This window comes from Fukomys damarensis, unplaced genomic scaffold (genome assembly GCF_012274545.1).
Source record: "Fukomys damarensis isolate Sample0158 unplaced genomic scaffold, DMR_v1.0_HiC HiC_scaffold_19, whole genome shotgun sequence".
Lineage (NCBI taxonomy): Eukaryota > Metazoa > Chordata > Mammalia > Rodentia > Bathyergidae > Fukomys > Fukomys damarensis.
Window position 1 is genome coordinate 45597782 of NW_022900931.1, and position 20786 is coordinate 45618567.

Genomic DNA, 20786 nt, shown 5'->3' on the forward strand with positions numbered 1-20786 from the left:
ATGGAATATGCTGAATGTCTATAATTTTGTTCAGATGACTGCAGAACCTGGAAAAGCTGTTGCTGCTATCAATGAATAACATACTGCTATTATTAGTCTTTTTATATAAATATAAATATATATCTATATAAATTGAATTTTGGGAAACTTCAACAGTGCTGCCAATTTTGGAAAAAGTCATCCCAATTTACAGTGTTGAGTTGGCATTATACAGAAATGGACAGCCATATTGGTCTAGAAATGTTCATTTATTTTTATTTTAATTTTTTATTTTTTTCCATGTATACAGGGGTAACACATCGTACTAAATATGTAAAGTCATATCTACATGGGTTTGATTAGGGAAACTAATGAAGTATTCTCTAAATAATGAAAAAAGAGTAAGATAATAGTATAAGAGCAAGAAGCAATTTAAATATGTTCAGGGACCATTTTCATCTCCAGAATTAAGGATTATTTTAATGTTACATCATTGCCTTTTCTCTTTTACTTTCCTTTTTAGTTTTATTTTAGGATTTCCTATTTTTAATGTTCATACAGAGATTTCTTTAACTGAAATACCGAATAGTTTGTTTGGCATGAAAAACTATAATAGTACACGGGATCCTAATGAGATAATTAATAATGTGAAATAGGAAGTAAAGGGCTAAAGGTGTAGGGAAAGTGGGAAGGGTGGGGGAGAGGTAATAAGGGAGAGCAAAAAAATATGAGAAACTGAAAAAATGGAAATAAAGTGTGTGTAAAGGGGGAGGGGAGGAGGGGGTGAAGGGAGGGCAGGGACAAGGGGAAAAAATGAGAATCAAGACCTATTATGTACAGAATCCCAATGATGAACTGTATTGTATACCTAGATTGTACCAATAAACTCAATACAAAGAAAAAAAATGATATATTTTTAAAGAATTCATTGGAAATGCTAATAATAAAATATTAAGTAAACAGTAGAGATTATATGGCATAGTATCATCTATTATGTAATATAAATTTTACAGAGCATACACACATAGAAATACATGCATAGGAAAAAATTCTCAAAGTAAATCAACAAAATATTAATAGTGTATCTCAATGAGAGGAAAGAGAAAACTATCCTTTATATTTCAAAATTATAAGAACAAGATCAAAATAAATAGATTATAAAGGAACAAAAGCAAATCAACCTGAGGCTTCTCTTTGAAATGTTACATAAAACCAAAGAGAAAGTTCTATGCATACAGCATTGTTGGAAGTAAAAGTTTAAGTGTACTAATTGTTTAAATTCGCTAGGTGGTTGGGAAACCAACAATGAAAAGACTCAGATATGCATGGCCAGGAATATATCTCCAAGAGAGTCATTTGGAAAATCCCATGATGATGCAGAATACCAAGAATTGAATAAAACATACAAATCAAGGAACTGTGTGTGATCTTAAAAGTAAATGGTGGGCTGAGGATTTAGCTCAGTGGCACCATGCCTGCCTGACAAGCAAGCACAAGGTCCTGAATTTGATTCTTGCTACCAAAAAGAAAAAAAGTAAATGGTAATAATACTTAAAACAAAAATATTATAGCTGGGCATGTTGGTGCACGCCTGTAATCCCAGCACTCGGGAGGCTGAAGCAGGAGGAGCACTGTGAGTTCCAGACAAGCCTGGGCTACATAGTGAGTTCCAAGCCAGTCTCAACTGCATAGTGAGCCCCTGTCTCAAAAAAACAAAAAGCAAACGAAAAAAATTTTAAAAAAATATGAGGTTAGGTCCAATAATTAATGAGAAGATAATTGTGAAATTAAATTAGGAAAAACACTGTTGGAAAATTTGTATGGATAACATTTATTTAAATGTTAAAGTTTTAAGTATTCTAAATTAATTCAGACCAATCAATGGAGGAAATGGAGAAAAAAAATTAAAACCCTTATAGTTAATTTTTTCTTCTTAATTTTCTGCAAAGGAGTATTGCTTTTTTATCAACAGGTGAAGATGAATGTTAAGTAACAATTAGTACACCAAGAAAAAATTCTCAAGTGAGAGAAAAATAACAGTGTATAAAGCTGCCTCCTGCTGTCTCCCGTCTGGCCCCACCCTGCTTTGAGAGCAGCCTAAGCCTCAACTACCCGGCCTGGCTTCACAAATGTGGAGAACTCACTCACCAACAAGATGCTTTCCCAGGACATCCAGCGGATGGGGAGCACTGCCCGGCCCTGGATCCGGTAGTAGTCACCACTGTATAGGTTTCTGCTCATTCCAAAGTCAGCTATCTTGATGGTGTAGTTCCTACCAACTAGGCAGTTCCGTGTGGCCAGATCTCGGTGGACAAAATTAAGAGAGGAAAGGTATTTCATGCCGGAGGCAATTTGGGTAGCCATAAACTTCAGGTTGACATAACTGAGAAAATATACAAGAAAGGAAAAAGTAGCATATTGAAACTGAAAGCCAGAAAAGCACACATTCACATTGATATCAACCAACCAAGGTTTAAACCTCAACATCCCCTCCGGTGTGTGTGTGTGTGTGTGTGTGTGTGTGACTGAGGATTGAACCCAAGGCAGGCTGAGATACATTCCCAGAGACCCTTTTTAATTTTGTATTTTTCTTTTAAGACAAAATCTCCCTAAATCACTAAGTTACCCAAATTGGGCTTGAACCTCCTGCCTTAGCCTTCCAGAGTGGTGAGATTACAAGTGTGCACCACCGTGCCCAGTCCTTTCTGTACTCCATGAATCCCTTTGCATTCCCTAATCCTAGGGTAATAATGAACTTTAGGGGTGATTGTTCCTCATCTTTACAACCTGGTTACTCTCATGGCCAAAGAGAAAAGACAGAAGATCTGGCTGATTTTACCTGACAGTAGGAACATTGCTGGAACAGGAATTGGGGGGTTCGTGGCGGGAAAGAAACTGATTGAGATCTCCATTCTCCATGTATTCCGTGATCATACAGAGAGGGTCCTCAGTGATACACACAGCTAAGAGACGGATGATATTTGGGTCCTTCAGCCGGGACATGATCTTTATCTCCTTAAGGAAGTCATTCCTTCAGAGGACACAGACAGAGATAAAACGCAGAGGTTCCCAGAGTGAGAATCAAAAGGGGAATGAATTAACTGTAACATCTCTTCCTTCCCATTCTGCTCAAAGAAGACCTTTGAGAGAACAGAGAATTGGCACCCAGAATTATCTCATTCTACTGCTCCTGGAAGACGATGGATCTTTATTCAACTGCAATGTTTTTGAGAATGAGGCCAATGACTTATCAACGTTTGTATGCCTAATATTTAGCAAAATGCCTGCCACATGGAAATATTAAATCATTAATTTTTAATATTTGCTGAATCAAGTATTTTTAAGAAACAACTGCAAAATGAAACTTTTCACTAAAAGTCATATCTTGAGTGCACAAGAAAGTTTACCTTTTAAAAAACTACAAAATCATTCTATTGATAAAACAAAAATTGTTTTTGTAAAGTGGATAACCACCTTCTGATCTACCTGATGATTCTTTACTTTCTTCTGTTGGCTTTCCTTTATGCAGACTGAATTGGCAGTCACAACATGCATTTAGTATCCTGTTCAAACAGAGCTGTTTAAGGGTCATGGTGGCAAGATGGGGTCATTTTTAAAGAAGTACTCACTTGGCCAAGACTAGTAATTATTAGAGTACACAGTGACAACCACCTTAGAGCAACTTTTGTATCAAGTGAGGCCACTAGCCCATATTCCCAAAACTATTGGAACTGAGTTGAGTTACAAGTTACAAGTGCCCCATGAGTTTTATAGGAATACTGCACTGAATATCCTATTATATCAATATAAATCCTTAAAATCAATTTAGTTCTGATTTAATATCACCTCTCTTTCATGTTTCCTTTAGCCCTGAATCAGGGGCTTCTGTAGTTTGGGAGGCCTCACGGTCTGAGCCATTTGTGGCTGCTAAACAAGGGTAGGCACAATTGGAGTACAGCAAACCTCACCAACCAAAATAACAAAGGCTTTATCGTATCCTGTGGCTTTTTCTCTTTGCCACTTTTTCTAATCATGTGCAATGATCAATATAAGGAATGTTCCACCTTTCTATAGGAACCAGAAAATTTCACTTTCACTCATGCTAATATTCTTAAGACTAAAATTCTGGGTTATAATTTGAAAATCTCCATCATTCTATTCCTTCATCTTTCTCTCCACTCTACTTCCTGTCATTTTGAAGACTTTTAATGATTAATCTATCACCATTTTTGGAAATGAACAAACTTTGGGGAACAGGAGTAATAAACTTACTCTCACTATGAATGTCAGTGACACAAGACAATGCAGATGTGAAAATGCAGATGTTATCCAGATGTGCAGATTTCTCTGGAACACAGACAACCAGTTTTCAACCAGCATGCCTCTCTGGGTGAGGATTAACTCACCATTACTGTAATGGAAAGGCTGTCAGACAACGGAGTGTGGCTGGACACTGCAATTTATGTAGTAAGGATCCAAGAATTAATAGCCAATTTGAGAAACTGCTAGAGACTGTGGATCTTTTTTGCTTTGGGGTCCATGGATACTTTTCCAAGTAGAGGTAGCTTCTCACTTTGGGGGTTGCAGAACATAGAAGAAAAGGAGCACAAAAGAGAAAAGAGGATGAGAAAGTAAATAGAGCTGTGAGAAAAAGAATGGAAAGGCTCAGCAAGACAGATGTGACTGTGAAGAGTCTGCCAAGAAGAGTTTACAACACTCAGAGTACATCTGTATGTAATGACTGAGGAAGTACACATCTGGACTGTTGTGTGTACTGAAAAGTATAGGGCTATGCAAAGGGAGTTAGGAAATAAATATATGGCTAATATAATAGAGAATGTACATTTGAAAGAGGTGGAGAAAAAGATGAGAACTTCTGAGTTCATTAGAAAAATAAAGCACAACAATAGTACTACAAGGCAGGTCACAGACCATCCAACCTCAAAAGAAAAATGTGCTTAGACATTTCCAGGAATATTCCTGATCCTAAAGATAAAATAATTAAAGGACAATTCAAAAGGTAGACCACAGACCTGGCATTCTTGTTGGCATCTGCTCGGAGCATTTTCACGGCCACCAGGACAGGCTGGCTGGCACTGACATCTAGGGCAAAATCTTTGTCTTTGAATTTTTCCATTCCCTCCACTTCACAGAGATGAACCTAGACAAAAGTCATCTAGTCTCAGCATCATCATTTCTCCTGAAGATGTCTCAGTACTCTTGCTGGGCACTTCCTGGAGATAAACTAACTCTTACAACTCAGGCAAAATAATCAAAAAACAATAAGATATGATCAACATATCTTTGATTATTGATATAGTTTAAAACAATAGTTAAGTACTCAGCTAATATGATACATTACTTCCTTATAAGAAATAGTAATAGTGTTTCAGTATAGCATAGCCCCACAATAAAGTATCATTCACTATAAAGATTTAAACTCTTGATTTGAGAAAGTATAGTTACCTGATAATATAAAACATAAAGCAATTTCCTAAAATAACCCCTTAGAGTGGGGTTTAACATTGCAAATGTTCCTGTGTATTAGTAACAGTATAATGAGAGTGAATTTTCAATCCGGTCAGAATGAGCATAAATAATACTACAGACAGATGCCATGGGCCCCTGTACCTGCTGCAGCACCAAGTCTATCCAGGGGGAGAATATTTGACCCATACTGAACACCTATAATATATTTATGTGAGAGCAAGTGGGGTTTAGATGGTAATGAAAAGTTACTTTTACAACTGAAAACACTGCTTTGAGCTCTCCAAAGTCCATGTGGCTGAAAGTTTAATATTGCATGCATCACTCTGAGGTCAATTAAGAGAGGACTCCTCCTTAATTTAGTTGGTGATTCATTCCCTAGTGGCTAATTATGGGATCAGCAGCATGGGTGAGGTTGTTTGACTATTTTTCATATAACTCTCACTAAAAAGGAGAAAACAAAGTGACTATCAAGCAGCAGGGTGTCCCTGGATAATTCATAAAAGATGACCACATCTTGTGAGCCCCACCCCCTGTAACATACTGCAGGAATTTTTTGAAAGTATTGAATGTTTCAGGCTTTCTGATGTCTAGTGTTTTGCCTGCCTTAAAAGCTCCTGTATAGAAGTCTCAGGCTTTCCACAGATATTTAACAGAGATGAAGTTGACCTAATGCTTCTCATCCAGAGAACAATGCAAAGAAAGATGAGTATAGGAGACATTTGATTGTGAGTCAACTTGTGGAAGGGGCAATTTGCTGTACTGACCATTTATATCTATCCACTTCCTTCAAGCTGCCTAAGACTGGAGGCCATACAGAAAATCAGCTCACCTCCCCAAACTGGCCTTCTCCTAACTTCTCCTTGAATGTTAAAAGTTTTCTGGGGAACTCTTCCACAGCCACATCCTTTCCTGAGAGCAGGTCCATGGTGACAGCAGGCACTGAGTAGGTGTTGCCTCCAGTCACTCCCTGGAGGTTCACGATGTCGGCCTCAGCATAGTGGGGCACCCCCTCGGGTCCACTGGGCTGGACTGGCTTCACAATGCCACTGCAGCCTGGAAGGTAAGGGCCATAGGTCTCAATTCAAGGGACATTTTTAGAGATCTTTTTAAGAAAAAATATCTGAGAGGACAACTAGAACCAGCCTCTGTTACAACCAAACCTTCTTCATGACGGTCTTACTTAAAGAACAGTTTTGCTTCCTGAGACTCTTTGGACTTCAGAATATAGGCTACCATTTTGTTCCTTATTCTTGTCTCATAATCATTATCACTTACAATGTCCTTTTCTCATCCTGTGGAATTGCATGGCAAAGCTATAGGAAGCCTCATGCCCTGTCAAGATGAGAGTATTAAAGATGCAAGGTTTGTTAAATCTTATTTTCTTATTTTCAGAATACTGTCATTGATTTAAAAGCAAATTAAATCTATATGATGTTGTTTAAAACACATCCTAAATTTTTAAAAATTTAAAATATGAGGTAGGGAATATTTTAAACTTTAGAAAACAGGTAAATTACTTCATTTCAATCTAGAAAAATAAGTTAGGTTATATTCATTAGTCTTGTTGACTCTGCAAAATCCTATGAATTTAGTGTGCTCTTTCAATGTTTTCTACCTATTAAGATAGAATAGATGTCAATTCCTTTCTTTCTTCCAGAAGATCCCTTCCAGCTGGCTCCCTGGGAATCCTGTTTTCTGTCATCTTCCAAAATCTTGCTCCGTATCTGGCTCAGCCTGGGTTCCTCTCCTCTGAACACCACAAGTCCCCTTCTACTGATATGGGTCATTCTTACATTGATGGCCTTCTGGAAAAGCTGCTCTGAACTTCAGAGGTGATCCCAGCATCCCTTTTGATGTCACTCTGCACTTTTTTAAAGACAATTGAATTTGAATAATCTGGCAATGTTTTACTTTACTAAATGCTTTTATTGAAACAAGGAAAAAAATATTTACTCTCATAATACAATTTTGTATCACCCTAACAAATGTTTACCGAAGAGAAATTGACCAAAAATATATACATATAGATTACTTAATTATCCAGGTGGCTACAAAATTGAGAATTTCAAAATATCTTTAGTTACTTTTATCTTTTTTTTTTTCCTCATGAAACTTCAGTCTTGAATTCAACCGTAAGAAAGTGTGGTGTTGGCTGAGTAATTCATCAGAGCCTTCTTATTATTTTTCTATGTGAAATGAGCAGATTCGACTAGTAAGACTGCTTGAGTTCTTCTGGTGTTGATGCCCTAGTAACCTTTTATCTTTTTCTTCATCTTCTGACAAGTAGGTCCCTCCAAATACCTTATCTTCAATAAGAAAGGAGAGAAGATCTCAAGTCTTAAGAGTATGTGCATTACTAAGGAGGCTGGCATAGACCAAAAAGATTTGGTTTCGTAGGCGCAAGAGCGTTGTGCCTATGTACTGTGTGTCATGGCTTCTCGCTCAATCCTCTGCCCTCTGTTGCATCCTCACCTGATTCCTCTTCCCCTGGAGCAAATTCTGGGAGTTTCCGTATCAATCTGGATGGCTCCTGGTAGTCAGGGCGAAGGGGAAAGATGCGATCGTAAGTCGAATTGGACTCCTGTTCACTTGGTGATGAGGAGCGGTTGTTATTGAACATGCTGGACTCGCTTGGCAGGGAAAGGCTGACTGTCATTTCATCATCCAGCATCCTCCGGGAAGCCTGGGAGAGAGCAAGGAGGGGACCACATTGGTATAAAGAGGACCAGCAGTTCCTCCCCTCCTGAAACCCAGCTCTTCCATTCAGTTTTCTCCTGCTACGACCTAGTAGTACTGTGACATGGGTGCAGTTTGGCTCCACAGATTCTTGTATTGTAGAAACTCAAAAAACTTTCCTATTCTTCAAGGCAGAATTTGACTCCCTTATTTCTGTGTTGTTAACACATTGAGCACTTACAAGCATTATTTTTATAATCCTATGGGAACCAGTCAGTAACCAAAGATCTTATGAATCTTTTAGAGTTTTCTGCATTTTATTAAATAATAGGATTTGCTGAATAACCACTTAATTGCCTTGATTTGGGGTCAACATAAGTTAAAATATTCAAACTCAAGAACAGTGCTATTGCCCAATGAATTAATAGTTCATCTGATCACCCCAGCACTGTAAATTAGGATAAGCATCCCCCACTGGCCCTAGATTTTTATGAACCAAAAATAAAATGGCTACAATATGAGACCAGAAAAATCTTACTGTTGGAAAATGCCAAGTCAAACTATATCTATAACAGGAAGAAGACTGAAGTGACTAATTCTTATGGCATACCATCTTAAGTCTCCTGCCTGTTCCAGCAAAACAAAACAAAACAAAACAAAAACAAAAACAAAAAACCCTAGCATCTCAATGTATTTGGATTTAAACTTGTAAAATTCTCCACTCCAACAAACATACTGTGGGTGCTTAGTAGAGAAACACAGATGCTCCCACACCAGACTAAAAGGTCCTTTCTTACAGTAAAAGTCTCAGTACTACCATGCAGCCCAACAAGTAGTAGGAATTCAATAAATGTGGGTTGAATTTCTCAAAGAATCAATGCTGAGGATCCATCAAAATTATCTTAAAAATAATACTACAGGCTACAGTATATGTTAAGCAAAGTCCTCGGAATGTACATGTGCTTATGAGTTTTACACACATACACTTCTATTGCCAGGAAGAAATCCCCTGAGGGTTGTTCCTACTCACTTTGAGTTATCTTCTTGGGATCTACGGTTCGAAAGAATTTCTTAAAGAATGAAGTTAAATAGTCAAGGGCAAAACTTTTGCTCTTACTTTTATCTGAGGAAAGGTCTTGATATCACCTTATTGATGTGTTGAAACAGTCATGCCAGTGGGCCAGCTCTCTGTGAATTCTGCCTTTCAATCTTCATGTGTTATTTATGGACTTAGAGCTTTAATTTAGGTAAAATGTCTTCAGACTGAGAGTAGAGGTCCTTGTGGAAAGCAAGGAGATGTTCTTTGCTGTGAACATTCTTATGTAAACACTTTAAACCTCAACCATCTCAGGGAACTTGAATGTAGAACAGGTCAGAAGGAATTGCAGGGTAACTGGGTAGTCCTCTCACTTGTTGGATGAGAGCCCCTTTTCTCCTGTCTACATTCAGGGAGTTCTGCAGATTCAAGAGCATTCACATGGTCCGCTGGCCCCTCCTCTGGACTATTCTCCACATGCTTTGGTCTCCTCTGAGAGATCCATGAACACAGATCAACCAGGCAATGCCCCTTTTCTTTTCTTTTGCCCTCTATAGGCAGTTCAAAATCTCACATAAAGGTGTAGGGAAGGTGGGATGGGTAGGGGAAGAATAATAAGGGAAAAGAAAAAAATGTGAGATAATGAAAAGATGGAAATAAAGTGTTTGTAGGTGGGGAGGGGAGGAGGGGGTGAAGGGAGGGCAGGGGTAAGGGGAAAAAATGAGAACCAAGACTTGTCATGTAGAGGTACAAGATCCCAACAATGAATGTAACTGTACTGTATCCCTAAAATGTACCAATAAACTCAATTAAAGCTGAAAAAAAAAAAACTCACAGCCCAGAGTGTCCAAAACTTCCCTCAGCCCATGTCCATTGAGAGGAACACATGGCATAGGTAAAGTGTGTATGGCCTAAGGTGGAAACATCATCAGCAGTGGATCCTAAGAGAATCCAACATTTTTCAGCAGTGCCCACGAAGTTGCTATCTGGTCTAAGAAGCCAAGAAAAAGTCATATATATTCCACTCTCAGTAAAATGTATAAATTTTGGGAGAAAGAATTTAACATATTCCTGTATTTACAAATGGAAAGTGCACAGAACACAGAATACTAGCTGTATGACCTTGAGCACATCACAATTTCTCATCAAAAAATAATTTAATACAACTATGTCCATCTCGCTGTTACTCAGAGGTTCATATAAAATAATACATAAGGAAAAAAGTCTTGGAAGACCATGAAATATTAGGAAAGTATAATACAATTATTCAGATTATAGGACATAGACAGAAAGAAAAAGAACTCAGTGGAACATATAATTACAAACTTCAAATACACAAAGAAATGAGGACAGAGTTGTGAGGAACTTGACTTGGATATTAATGAGGTTCAATATATTTCTCTTTCTCTTCTCTCTTCTCTCTCCTCTTTCCTCTCCTCTCTTCTTTCTCTCCCTCTCCCTCCCAACCTCCTCCCCTTCCTACCTTCTAAAAAACAAGAGAAAAATAGAAAAAATATAAAGAACTTCAATAGTATTATCAAGTACTTTAACTGGCATTAGACAGATTATCAACCTTGAATGTGCATCAGAAACACACATTAAATGAAAATGAACAGATACCTGCACTCTACCTTAAAACTTAGCAATCTTCATGCACTCTATCTTAAAACCAGAATCTTCATGGGTAATTCCAAGTTGATAGTCGATGTATTAAAGGGCATCTGAGATTTCTAAAGAGATTCTAAAATCTTGATTCTAAAACTGAGAAAATTGACTTAACAATTTTTTTCTGGCTTCATTCCTATGCTTCTTAGTAGCCTCTTATAAGTCTTTAGCAAATACATTCTCATAATCTGCCTTTTACTTGTAAGGCAATAGCAGCTTAGGAAAAGGAGGTGCAGCTTCCTGTCCTTGCCCATTCTGTACCTCCTCACCTTCTCCAGCATTTTCTGCCAGAATTGTCTCCACAAGATGATGACAATGATGGCCAGGAGGATGAAGATGATGGCCACCAAGCAACCAATCAGGATCCGAGTGTTGCTGTCATCAACTTTAAGCATTGGATCTGAGAACAGGAAGAGAAGGCAGAGAATGTAAAGGCATGAGGGACTGGACTGAGGGCATGGTTATCCTGTTCCTTCAGGATAATTCCTGAAGATATCATAATATTTCTACTTATTCTTGACCTTGCTACTCTTATTACTTTGCTTCTGTACCCTACAGTCCTCTTCCGTGAGACAGTAGTCTCCCTCTCCCCATGTCTCAGACTGGTTAAGGAAGTTTTTCCATTTTCCCAAAATTTTGTCCCTATGTTACCATGGCCAAGATCTACAGGCTCCTAATCACACCCATGCCAAACAGGTGAGGAACTAGTTTCACTATCCTCATTCTCTGAGATAGGCCAAGTTAGCTGATACCTGAGTGTCCTCTTTAGAGACAAGCAGTCACAAGTTCCCACATTGCTGGCTAGGTGATTTCCTGAAGCAAAAAAATACATATTGACATACTTATCTCCAACTGCAGATACCACCTTCTTTCCTTTTCTCTTTTTTTTTCCATAGACTTCCTCCCATTCATTGAAATCTCTACTATGTGTCTCAAGTATATCCTTTTCCCTTTTTCCACCCCAAATTTCTTAGACTTTCATGCTAAATAATTGGAACATTCTAGCTTCTGCTTCCCCAGCTGAAAATCATAGGAATAAGCAATGAAGAGAGAAAATTTGCGCCCTTAACTTCAGAGGTGGACTATCCTACTTTTCTACATAAGCATCTGCAATCAAGCCTCCCACACAGACAAGCCTTTGCAAATTACTACAATTCATCCTCCAGGAGGTGCCTTCAATTTAAATTTTGTAATTAGGAACAGAACATACCATAGGTTGTAGGTGCCATAGGCAAGGTGGGCAGGGCTCCAGAGTTGTTGTACATTGCAGCATCTGTTATGACACAAGAGTAAGTCAGAGCTGGGGGAGAATACAGCAAAGTAGTTGTTTATCAAAGGGCAGGTTGAAATCTACAACATTGTGAATTAATTGAGTGGACTGCCAACAGTCTTTTCTAAAAATAAATAAAAAATAAGGCCGGGGATTTAGCTCAGTGGTATGATTGCCTGCCTTCCAAGCACAAGGTCCCAAGTTCTATCCCTGGAACCAAAAAAAAAAAAAAAACTAGCTTAGTTATTATACAATGTATAAATGCATGGAAACAACACACAATTACATCAACATGATATAAAAAGAAAACATAATAAATAAAAATATAGCCATTTACATAGTAAGGCAACTTTTCTCTTGCAAAACTTTTCTTCTCAAAATTTATAAACTAGACATTGCAGTGCAAAACTTAAGAAATGGTGGTTCAGAGGAGTGCGACCACATAGTATGAAAAAGTATGCAGATGAGGCAGGGCATAAATCCAGCAGAGCATAGAGAATACAGTGACTTAGTGAGCAATGGATAGACACAATGCTAAGATGCTCTTTGCTTTAAGAAAATTAAATTGTTTTATAAAAGTGTTTCCATTATGCCCCATTGCCCAGGCTCCTTAACTTAAAAAGGAAGGCTTCATTTATTCTTAAACATAAATTATTGACATTGACGTGCTGATACGGTCCAATATTATCCTTTACTATGAGGCTGTGGCCTCTGAGTCAGGACCCTAGTGTATTCACCAGTTTGGCAACTAGTTTTCCTCTCTGATTTGTGAAATCAAGGGGGTCAAGATTTTGAATATGCATTTTCCTCATAAGAGACACTCCTTCCCAAAATTCTAATTTTTCTTCTTCTTAATGTTACTATACAAATAGGAAGGTATCTGGCATCAATATGTACTTTCTGATTTCAGTTCTCAGGCTCCAACAAAAACAAATACTATCATGGTATAGGATTTAAAGTTTATGAAATCCCAAGAGTCAAAAGCCATATTCCATCGCTACATCAAGCCAAAATAAGTAAATGTACCAATTACTGGCCAAGAGAATCCCTAAAAGCAATGGGAATCTATTTTTCCCCTAGTTGACACAGTACAAATGGCCCTACTTTTGAAAATTGGTTTTCTCTCTCAATAGATATTTCATATAAAATAATCAGTCCATTTATTCTAAGATTAAATTATTGGTATAGAACGCATTTGGCACCAAATCTGTTTTTCTAAATATGTGCTCTAGTTCCTATCAGTACATTTTGAAATTTTCCCCTTTTAAAAATCAAATCAGAAAGGATAAGTTTCCAACTTACCCAACACTGTTGCTAGATTAGTCTCTCCTCTATTATCTTATGTCTGTGCTTTCTTTCAGGCCTGGTAAAATCTTACTCCTTTGATGTTTTTCATAACAAACCCACTCTCTAGTGCCCCTCTCCTGACCACTTATGGTTGGTACTACTTTAGATATGTTTGGAAAAATCATTGTATAGAATTTCTCTTCCCATCTAAAATATAATGGTGTGAACTATGTCTTAAAATTTCTTGTAATTTTTTAAGACTTGGCACAGTGCCTGGCTCCAGTAAGTTCAATCTTGCTCAATAGTGGTACAACAAAGCTAGGTGTGGTGGTATACACCTGTAATCCCAGCATCCTAGGAGGTTGAGGTAGGGTGATTGTAAATTTGAGCTCACCCTGGGCAATTTAATGATATCTTTATCAAAATAAAAATTGAAAAAGGACTGGGGATGTAACTCAATGTGAAAACCCTGATGGGGGGGTCGGGGGAGGGAGAGAAAGAGAGTAGCATGTCAGGAATAGTCTTAATATTTAACAAATCCCTAAGAGTTGAAACAAACTGAAGAAAATGAACCTAACTGTGTATCATGTTAACAATATAACTACACAGAGAAGATCATTGTCTGACTCTTATCCTAACTGATATCAGAGCATGGCATTTGTATTGCATGTCTTCACATGATACATTCTAGAGACAAAGAAAAGAGAAGTATAAAGAAATCATAAAGCCTATACAATATTTCTGAATTAGTAAAACTATTGATATTGGTTTTTTGAATAGTAGCTAAAGCAAATTCTGCCAATATTGTTAGGGAATATTACATTTAGAAAGAATAAAGAGATCCAATTATGTAATCCAATTAGGTAAAAACCTCATCTTTAATTTGAATTAGAAGTAATAATATGAAATCCTGATATTTTTCTTTTTAAATATATATTTTTTCCTCACTTTTCCCATTTAAAAAAGTCCAAGAAGGAATAACAACCCAAGAACAGTTAGCATTATTATTGCCCAATCTGTGGTCTCAAGATAACATCCCTCTCTAAAGAATTGAGATTTCTTCAGAAAATGGCTCCTTTCACATCTAGGGCAGTGAATAAATGCTCCAGATGAGCATGATACATCTTGCTCTTTCAGAAAATAAGAAGTTTATCAGAGGCTTATTTGAAGTTAGATCCAAAAATACAGAGTTGGATCAATAAAGATAGAATAACTTGAGCATGAAAAAGACTAATAATTGCAATGGACTAAACATTGAATTTATACAAAACAATGAATACGTGCTGATCTAAAAAGATAAAACGGCATGAGAACTGAACATTAGACATCATGGAAGTTGCTAAGACATCAATTAATTACTCTGGACATAGACAATTTAAGGAGAAAAATATCTATCCTGCCTTTCCAGTGTGAATCATATTTCAAAGGTGAACAAATACATGAGGAACTTTAGCATAAATCCTACAGATAAGTGTAGAAAAATAAAACAATTTAAAAATCACTCTCAAGCCCATTTAGTGAAATAAATTATTCAGGTGCAGCCCATAAATGCAGAGTAAAACCTACAGCTAAATTCACAGGAAACTTTCCCATGGAGAGATAACCACCCACAATCAGAAATCACTCACTACCACTAAAAGTGAGGGAGTCCAACATTACATTCCCATGATGAGGTTTAACATAAAATACACAAGGCTTCTTGACAAAATAAATATTGAACTTGAATCAAATTAGCCAACTGATATAACTTTTGGTTTACAGGAATGGCACAGGGTAAAAATGAGTAAAATAACACCACAGAAAGCAAACTGGCAGTGCCAGAATAAATTTCTTTTAAAAGCAGTGAAATGATTTTGATTAAAAGAGACATCTAGTAAGTATAATTAACAAAATCCACCAAAGGCCTTTATTTGAATTGTGCTACAATGAAGACAACTACAGCAAGGCATTATTAGACAATAAGAGATACTTAATATGGATACGATATAAGAGATACTTAGGAATTATGTATAGATAAATGTTATAGGCTATTATAATTATACTACACCTAGAAAGCTAATGTTATTTTCTTAGGGACATTCCAAAATATTTAGTAATCAAATCAAATAATATTTCAGATTCTCTTTAGTATACTTCAGTAAACAAGAGTAAAATAGGTTGTACAAGTGTAGCAAAAAATCAACAGTAAACCTGAGTGATTGATATAGGGATACATTGCTCTCTTTACTTTTGTGTACAATATTTAGAAATTTTCATTTGAACATCTTAATCACGTTCGTTAATAGCCTTAATGTATACCATTTTTAAAATATCGTGCTATCATTTAAAAATATTTTACCATACCTCTCTTCTAGACAAATACATGACAAAGAGTCAAGTAAATATTTTGTTCCTTTCTGGTTTATAATTAAATGCTTCCATGACTAATATTAGAAGCACAAGAATTCCTGCCACCCACCAATGAAACCACTACCCATACAACCCTGCTTCTCTGTGGGAAGTTGGATGTTCATCTTCTTCCTCCCTCAATTATTCCCACAGCCCCATGGGATCCCATGCTTCCTACCTGATTGGAAGGTGATCTCACTGAACATCATCCAGGTGTCAGCAAAATGGTATTGGCATTTAATGGCACTGGCCATGCGGTGGTGGAGAGGCACTGTGACGAAGCGAGCACTGGGGTTGACATCATCCAGGACAAGGGGAAAGGAGACAGCATTGGGTTCCCATTCATTGGCTTCCGAGCGGAAGTAGCATTGCACTTCCTTAAAGATCTTCACACCTTTAGCAAACATGTTGTTACAGTGGACCTGGTAGAGAAAGAGGTATGTGAATGACAGATTGGCCCTGCTAAGTTACATGGGAACATGGGTTAGTGCAAGCTAACCCAGTAGAAGCCTAGTCCTTCCCATTTCTCTGAGCACTACCCCTGGTGCTCTGCAGTCTTCTGGATCTTTGTTGCCAGGGACTTTTGATCAGGACTTATAAAAACTCTCAGCAGCAAGCCCAGCTGCCTCTGCAACTGTGCTTAGGCAACTTCCCTTCACTATGCTGAGTTGCAGTATCCTCATCTGCTAAATGAGAGATGAACCAGCATTCTCTCAGGTCCTTCCTTGCCCTGAACTCTCTTGACTACACATTTCTCTCAACCACATTGCTATCTAGGCATATTTCAGCCATTTATTCTGAGACATATTTGAGGATATGAAAAAGACTGCCATCTTATTCCTGGCTAGGTACTTTCCAAAGCCAGACCACTCCTTTTCAAGGGAACGAGGTGAGAAATCTGGAAAAATATAATAATAGACTCTTTCTCATAGATAATGTCTGCAAAGAAAAAAGAAAGTCTGTAGGCAGTTTACTGACATTCTCTGCCAGGACTATTTCACTAGGATATTTGAATAGCATTGAAAGACATCAGAGGCAAAGATTCCACAACAATCCATCTGTAGCACCTTGCTGTGTTTAGCAAATGATGTGTATATATTTGTAACTGAATCAAGGCTCTTCTGGTAGTTCCGTAACTACCCTGATTCAATCTCATGTTGAAAATGGATCTTTAGTAGCCACACTGTTCCTTGAATTTAAGGACTTCAGGGATTGGAAAGACATAGTTGTCACTCTAGAGATATACTTTCTGTTTCTGTTTTAATGCCTTGCCTGTGTTGGAGTCATAGGGCTTTAACTGTCTCATCCTGATTCCCTCTTCTGGTTGCTGGATAGTCAACACAGGATGATAATATATATTTTATTCTTAGATGAAGAAGGAGTAGCAATGATGACAGAAATTTATTGACTAAAGACTGGATAAGAGATACACTAAGGATAGAGCATCAGAGCTATTGTAAACATAATGTAACATCACATGTTGTTCACTAATGAGGTACTGGTGCCCTGAGAAGGTGGCTCCCTGAAAGTCCATCAACAACAGAACTGGTTCTATAGCCCTGGACTCCTAGCTCAATGCTCTTTCTCAGATTATGCCACATAGAAATGAAGAAAATCACTTTTAAATTTGTATTTTTCTTCAAACGTTTTACTGATGAAAACACGTGTTAATATCTTCCTTGGAATGAATTAACTGTTCCAGTTCATTTAACACAAGTCAATGGAGTAGGGCTAAGGAAGAAAAGGAATAGTTATCTACAGCTGCAACAGATTTTTCAGATGGTTTGAAATGTGCAAAGTGTTGGCTAAATATCTCATGAGGAAGGTAATAATCTCTCCTACAGATGTCTTCGAAATTCTCCTGGAATGTGAAAAAATAGCATAGGATTTCATTTCCATACAATCTTATATAGTTATTTAAATAAAACAATACATTTAAAGAATGCATTTATTATTTTAATAGTATCTTTTCACCATGCCTCAGAGGGGAAATGAATAGAAATTTGCTTAGGAGGCAGATGCTACTCTCTAGAAGACATCAATTGCCTGAAATTCTTTTTACTTTTCATCTCAGAAAAATTAAAATATCATGGAAATCTGTTGGCCTGAGAAGACAGCCCTGAGTTTGCTACTGAGGAGATCCCAGTACCTTCACATTAAAACTTAGATTCTTAAATAATTTTGACCTGTGACAAACTCATTAAACAGAATCAGAGATATACAGGAAGATCAAAGTCTCTTAACTGAATAGTACAAATTTAGCAAAAGTTTAAAATACAGTTCATTATTTGTTGGAATAGTTCATTATTTGTTAGATAATATTTAGAAACACAAATTTTCCCTCAAGATATATTTTTATTAGTTTTGTTATAATTTGTATATCCCCTCTTTCTTGCCCTACTCCCCACAAAATTTGGGAAGAATAATGCAGTACACACAATTGTACACACTTATGTTTAACAACTGCCAAAGAGCCATCCTTGAAAAATTAACATATTGGGCATACATTGATCCTTTTGTTTTCATCTTAAATGTGTGAACATTTAACTAATAGCCGTTAATCCAATTAGGAGATATCACTTTAAAATCTTGTAGTGAAATAAAAGACACACATTTGCTTTTAGTTTGTGTGATGGTTAAAAAATTGCATTATTACAAATTCTTCATTACAATACAGATTTCCTTCTTCTAGCTCCCATGTGATCTTACATACCTCCTTTGGCAAATAAATAAATAGTACCTTCCTGATTTGCAGTGTGTCCCAAGGCAGGCATCATTTCTTTTCCACCTTTTTACTTTTTATTCATAGTATTTTTTACTCATAGCTACATAAGCTCCAAACATAGTTGGTAAATTAGTAACAGACAGAAGAATGGGTAAATTTAGGAAACAAATATTGAACCCGGAGACCGAGAATAAATAGAGGCAGAGTCATCAATTTATTAATCATTATTATTCTACCCTCAACTGTTAATGGGTAGAAAGAGTAGATGAACAGATTCATGTGTGGTCAAATTCATTTGCCCATTCTTTTTTCTTGAGCCATACTGAAGGCACCCTCATGCTCCTTCATAAACCAGTGAGTTATATAAGAGCTACAACAGATCCTGTGGCCTCTTTGTTACATGAGACAGAAGGACTTTCCTCTACATTCCTAAGTCCTAGTTTCTCTCTAGCTAAGAATCCAGGTGGAACATCCAATCTGGTTACTTTTTGCATGAACTTTTCTCCCCTTCCATCCCTTTCTCTCTGAAATAGACATGAGGCTTAGTGACAGAAAAGGAAAATAGTTATTTGAGCTAAGTACCAAGCAACACATCATGTTATTAATAGAGATGTTCGCTACTCTAACCTCAGGTTTGGGCTCCCCTTAAGGTCCTGCTTCAGAGGAAATGGAATTCAGACCTGAATCCTCCTCACCTAGCTCTTCTCAGGTATCTGCATTTACTGTGGTCCATCACATGCCAGTCTCTAGACCTCTCCAAGCCTGTGGCTTTCATCCAACTACCCTACAAAATTCACCTATTCTCTTTCAAGTCTTATGCAATAGTAAGCTGATAGAATAAGTGCAATGCCTAGTAGCTACATTGGCTCCAGTGTTGAAGGGATGGGGGTGGGGAGAATATTACTGACCTAGCCTCACTCCCTTATAGAATTTACAAATGAAGAAACAAGCCCTTAGAGATGAAGTAACCTTGAAATACCCATAACTAGCTAATAGTGGAATTCATGTTTGAACCTGGTTCTGTTGGTTTCAACTCAGAGTTCTTTCTACGAGAGTTATTCTCCCTCATGTTATGATTTTGAGCTCTTTGAAGAAGTCCCACCACTGACCTTCATAGTAGTGAAATTCCTGATGTGGTCAAATTCAAACATGATCTCGATGTAGCCATTGGTGGCGCTCTCATTTCGCCAGCCCACATAGTCATAGCCTGGCCACACGTGGTATTCATGGGTCTGGGTGAAATCATCCAGGCCAGACACCCCATCTGTGAGCTGGCCCAGCCCCTCAGTCATGCTGCTCAGGCCAGGAGAGGAGAAGGAAAGGAGAGAGGAATCTAGAGTTAGCCATGACTTCATGGAAGCATTTTGATCCAGCTACTTCACTCTAGGTATTATAAGAGCTGATTTTTCTGGATGTTGAAGAATTATTAGAAATTGAATTTATTTTATAGTAGTGATCCATTTATTTTTCCCAAGCATCAAGGAAGAATTAAGAATTTTATATAAATTAATTTTATAAAATGTTCAATGCTTACCACATTAGTGGCAAAACTCAATATAATTTTATGTGAAAACTTTTACACGGAATATGGGGAATACATATGCACTAAATATATCTTGATATAATGAATCAATGTTATCAAATGCACCTGATGAATTAATTCATTAGTAAGTAAACGAATGAAATGAAACCTATAGCAAATAGCAGCACTTACCGCGTCACTAAATAAATATTCCCAGAGCTCATGGGAAAATTTTTCAGATTCTCTTTTGACTATATGTTGCCACTGTTCAGTGAATTAATTTTCTTCTTCTTTTTTTTTTTTTTTTTTTTTTTTTTGAGACAGTGTCTCACTATGTAGTTGAAACTAACCTGGAACTCACTATGTAGCCCAGGCTGGTCTCGAACTCACAGCAATCCTCCTGCCTCAGTCTCCTGAGTGCTGGAATTACAGGCATGCACTACCTCATCTGGCTATTCTTTTTTTAAATGAATGTTGTTCTTAAATTTTAAAATTATTATTAGTACATGTTTGCAGTACATGATTATCTTCATCACGAGGAGTTGGTATAATGTATATAACACACATGTTAATTCCTTTTTTATTCCCTTCCTCTCCTCTATCTCCCCACTCCCTCCAACTCTTTGTCCATTTCCCTTTTGCAAAAGTGAATTAGTTTCAGAGAAGTCAATCATTCCCTCTTCTACCTGTGATTTCCAACAACCCAATTTAACCAAGGGTGGGAGAAAAAGTGAACCCTGTTGAATTT

The 20786-nt window shown here is 37.2% G+C and overlaps 1 protein-coding gene across 3 annotated transcripts in view; it reads right to left on the bottom strand.

Moving 5' to 3' along the window:
* The window catches only part of Ddr2 (discoidin domain receptor tyrosine kinase 2), a 149014-nt gene that overhangs the window by 14505 nt on the left and 113723 nt on the right, over positions 1 to 20786 (bottom strand). For all 3 annotated transcript variants that reach the window (XM_010611282.3, XM_010611280.3, XM_010611281.3), the window contains 9 exons: positions 19626 to 19809; positions 15970 to 16213; positions 12057 to 12119; positions 11116 to 11246; positions 7942 to 8152; positions 6299 to 6522; positions 5013 to 5140; positions 2819 to 3010; positions 2128 to 2362 (listed from right to left, as the gene is read on the bottom strand). In XM_010611282.3, the coding sequence (XP_010609584.1) occupies positions 2128 to 2362; positions 2819 to 3010; positions 5013 to 5140; positions 6299 to 6522; positions 7942 to 8152; positions 11116 to 11246; positions 12057 to 12119; positions 15970 to 16213; positions 19626 to 19809 (1612 nt within the window). The remainder of the gene's footprint in view (positions 1 to 2127; positions 2363 to 2818; positions 3011 to 5012; positions 5141 to 6298; positions 6523 to 7941; positions 8153 to 11115; positions 11247 to 12056; positions 12120 to 15969; positions 16214 to 19625; positions 19810 to 20786) is intronic.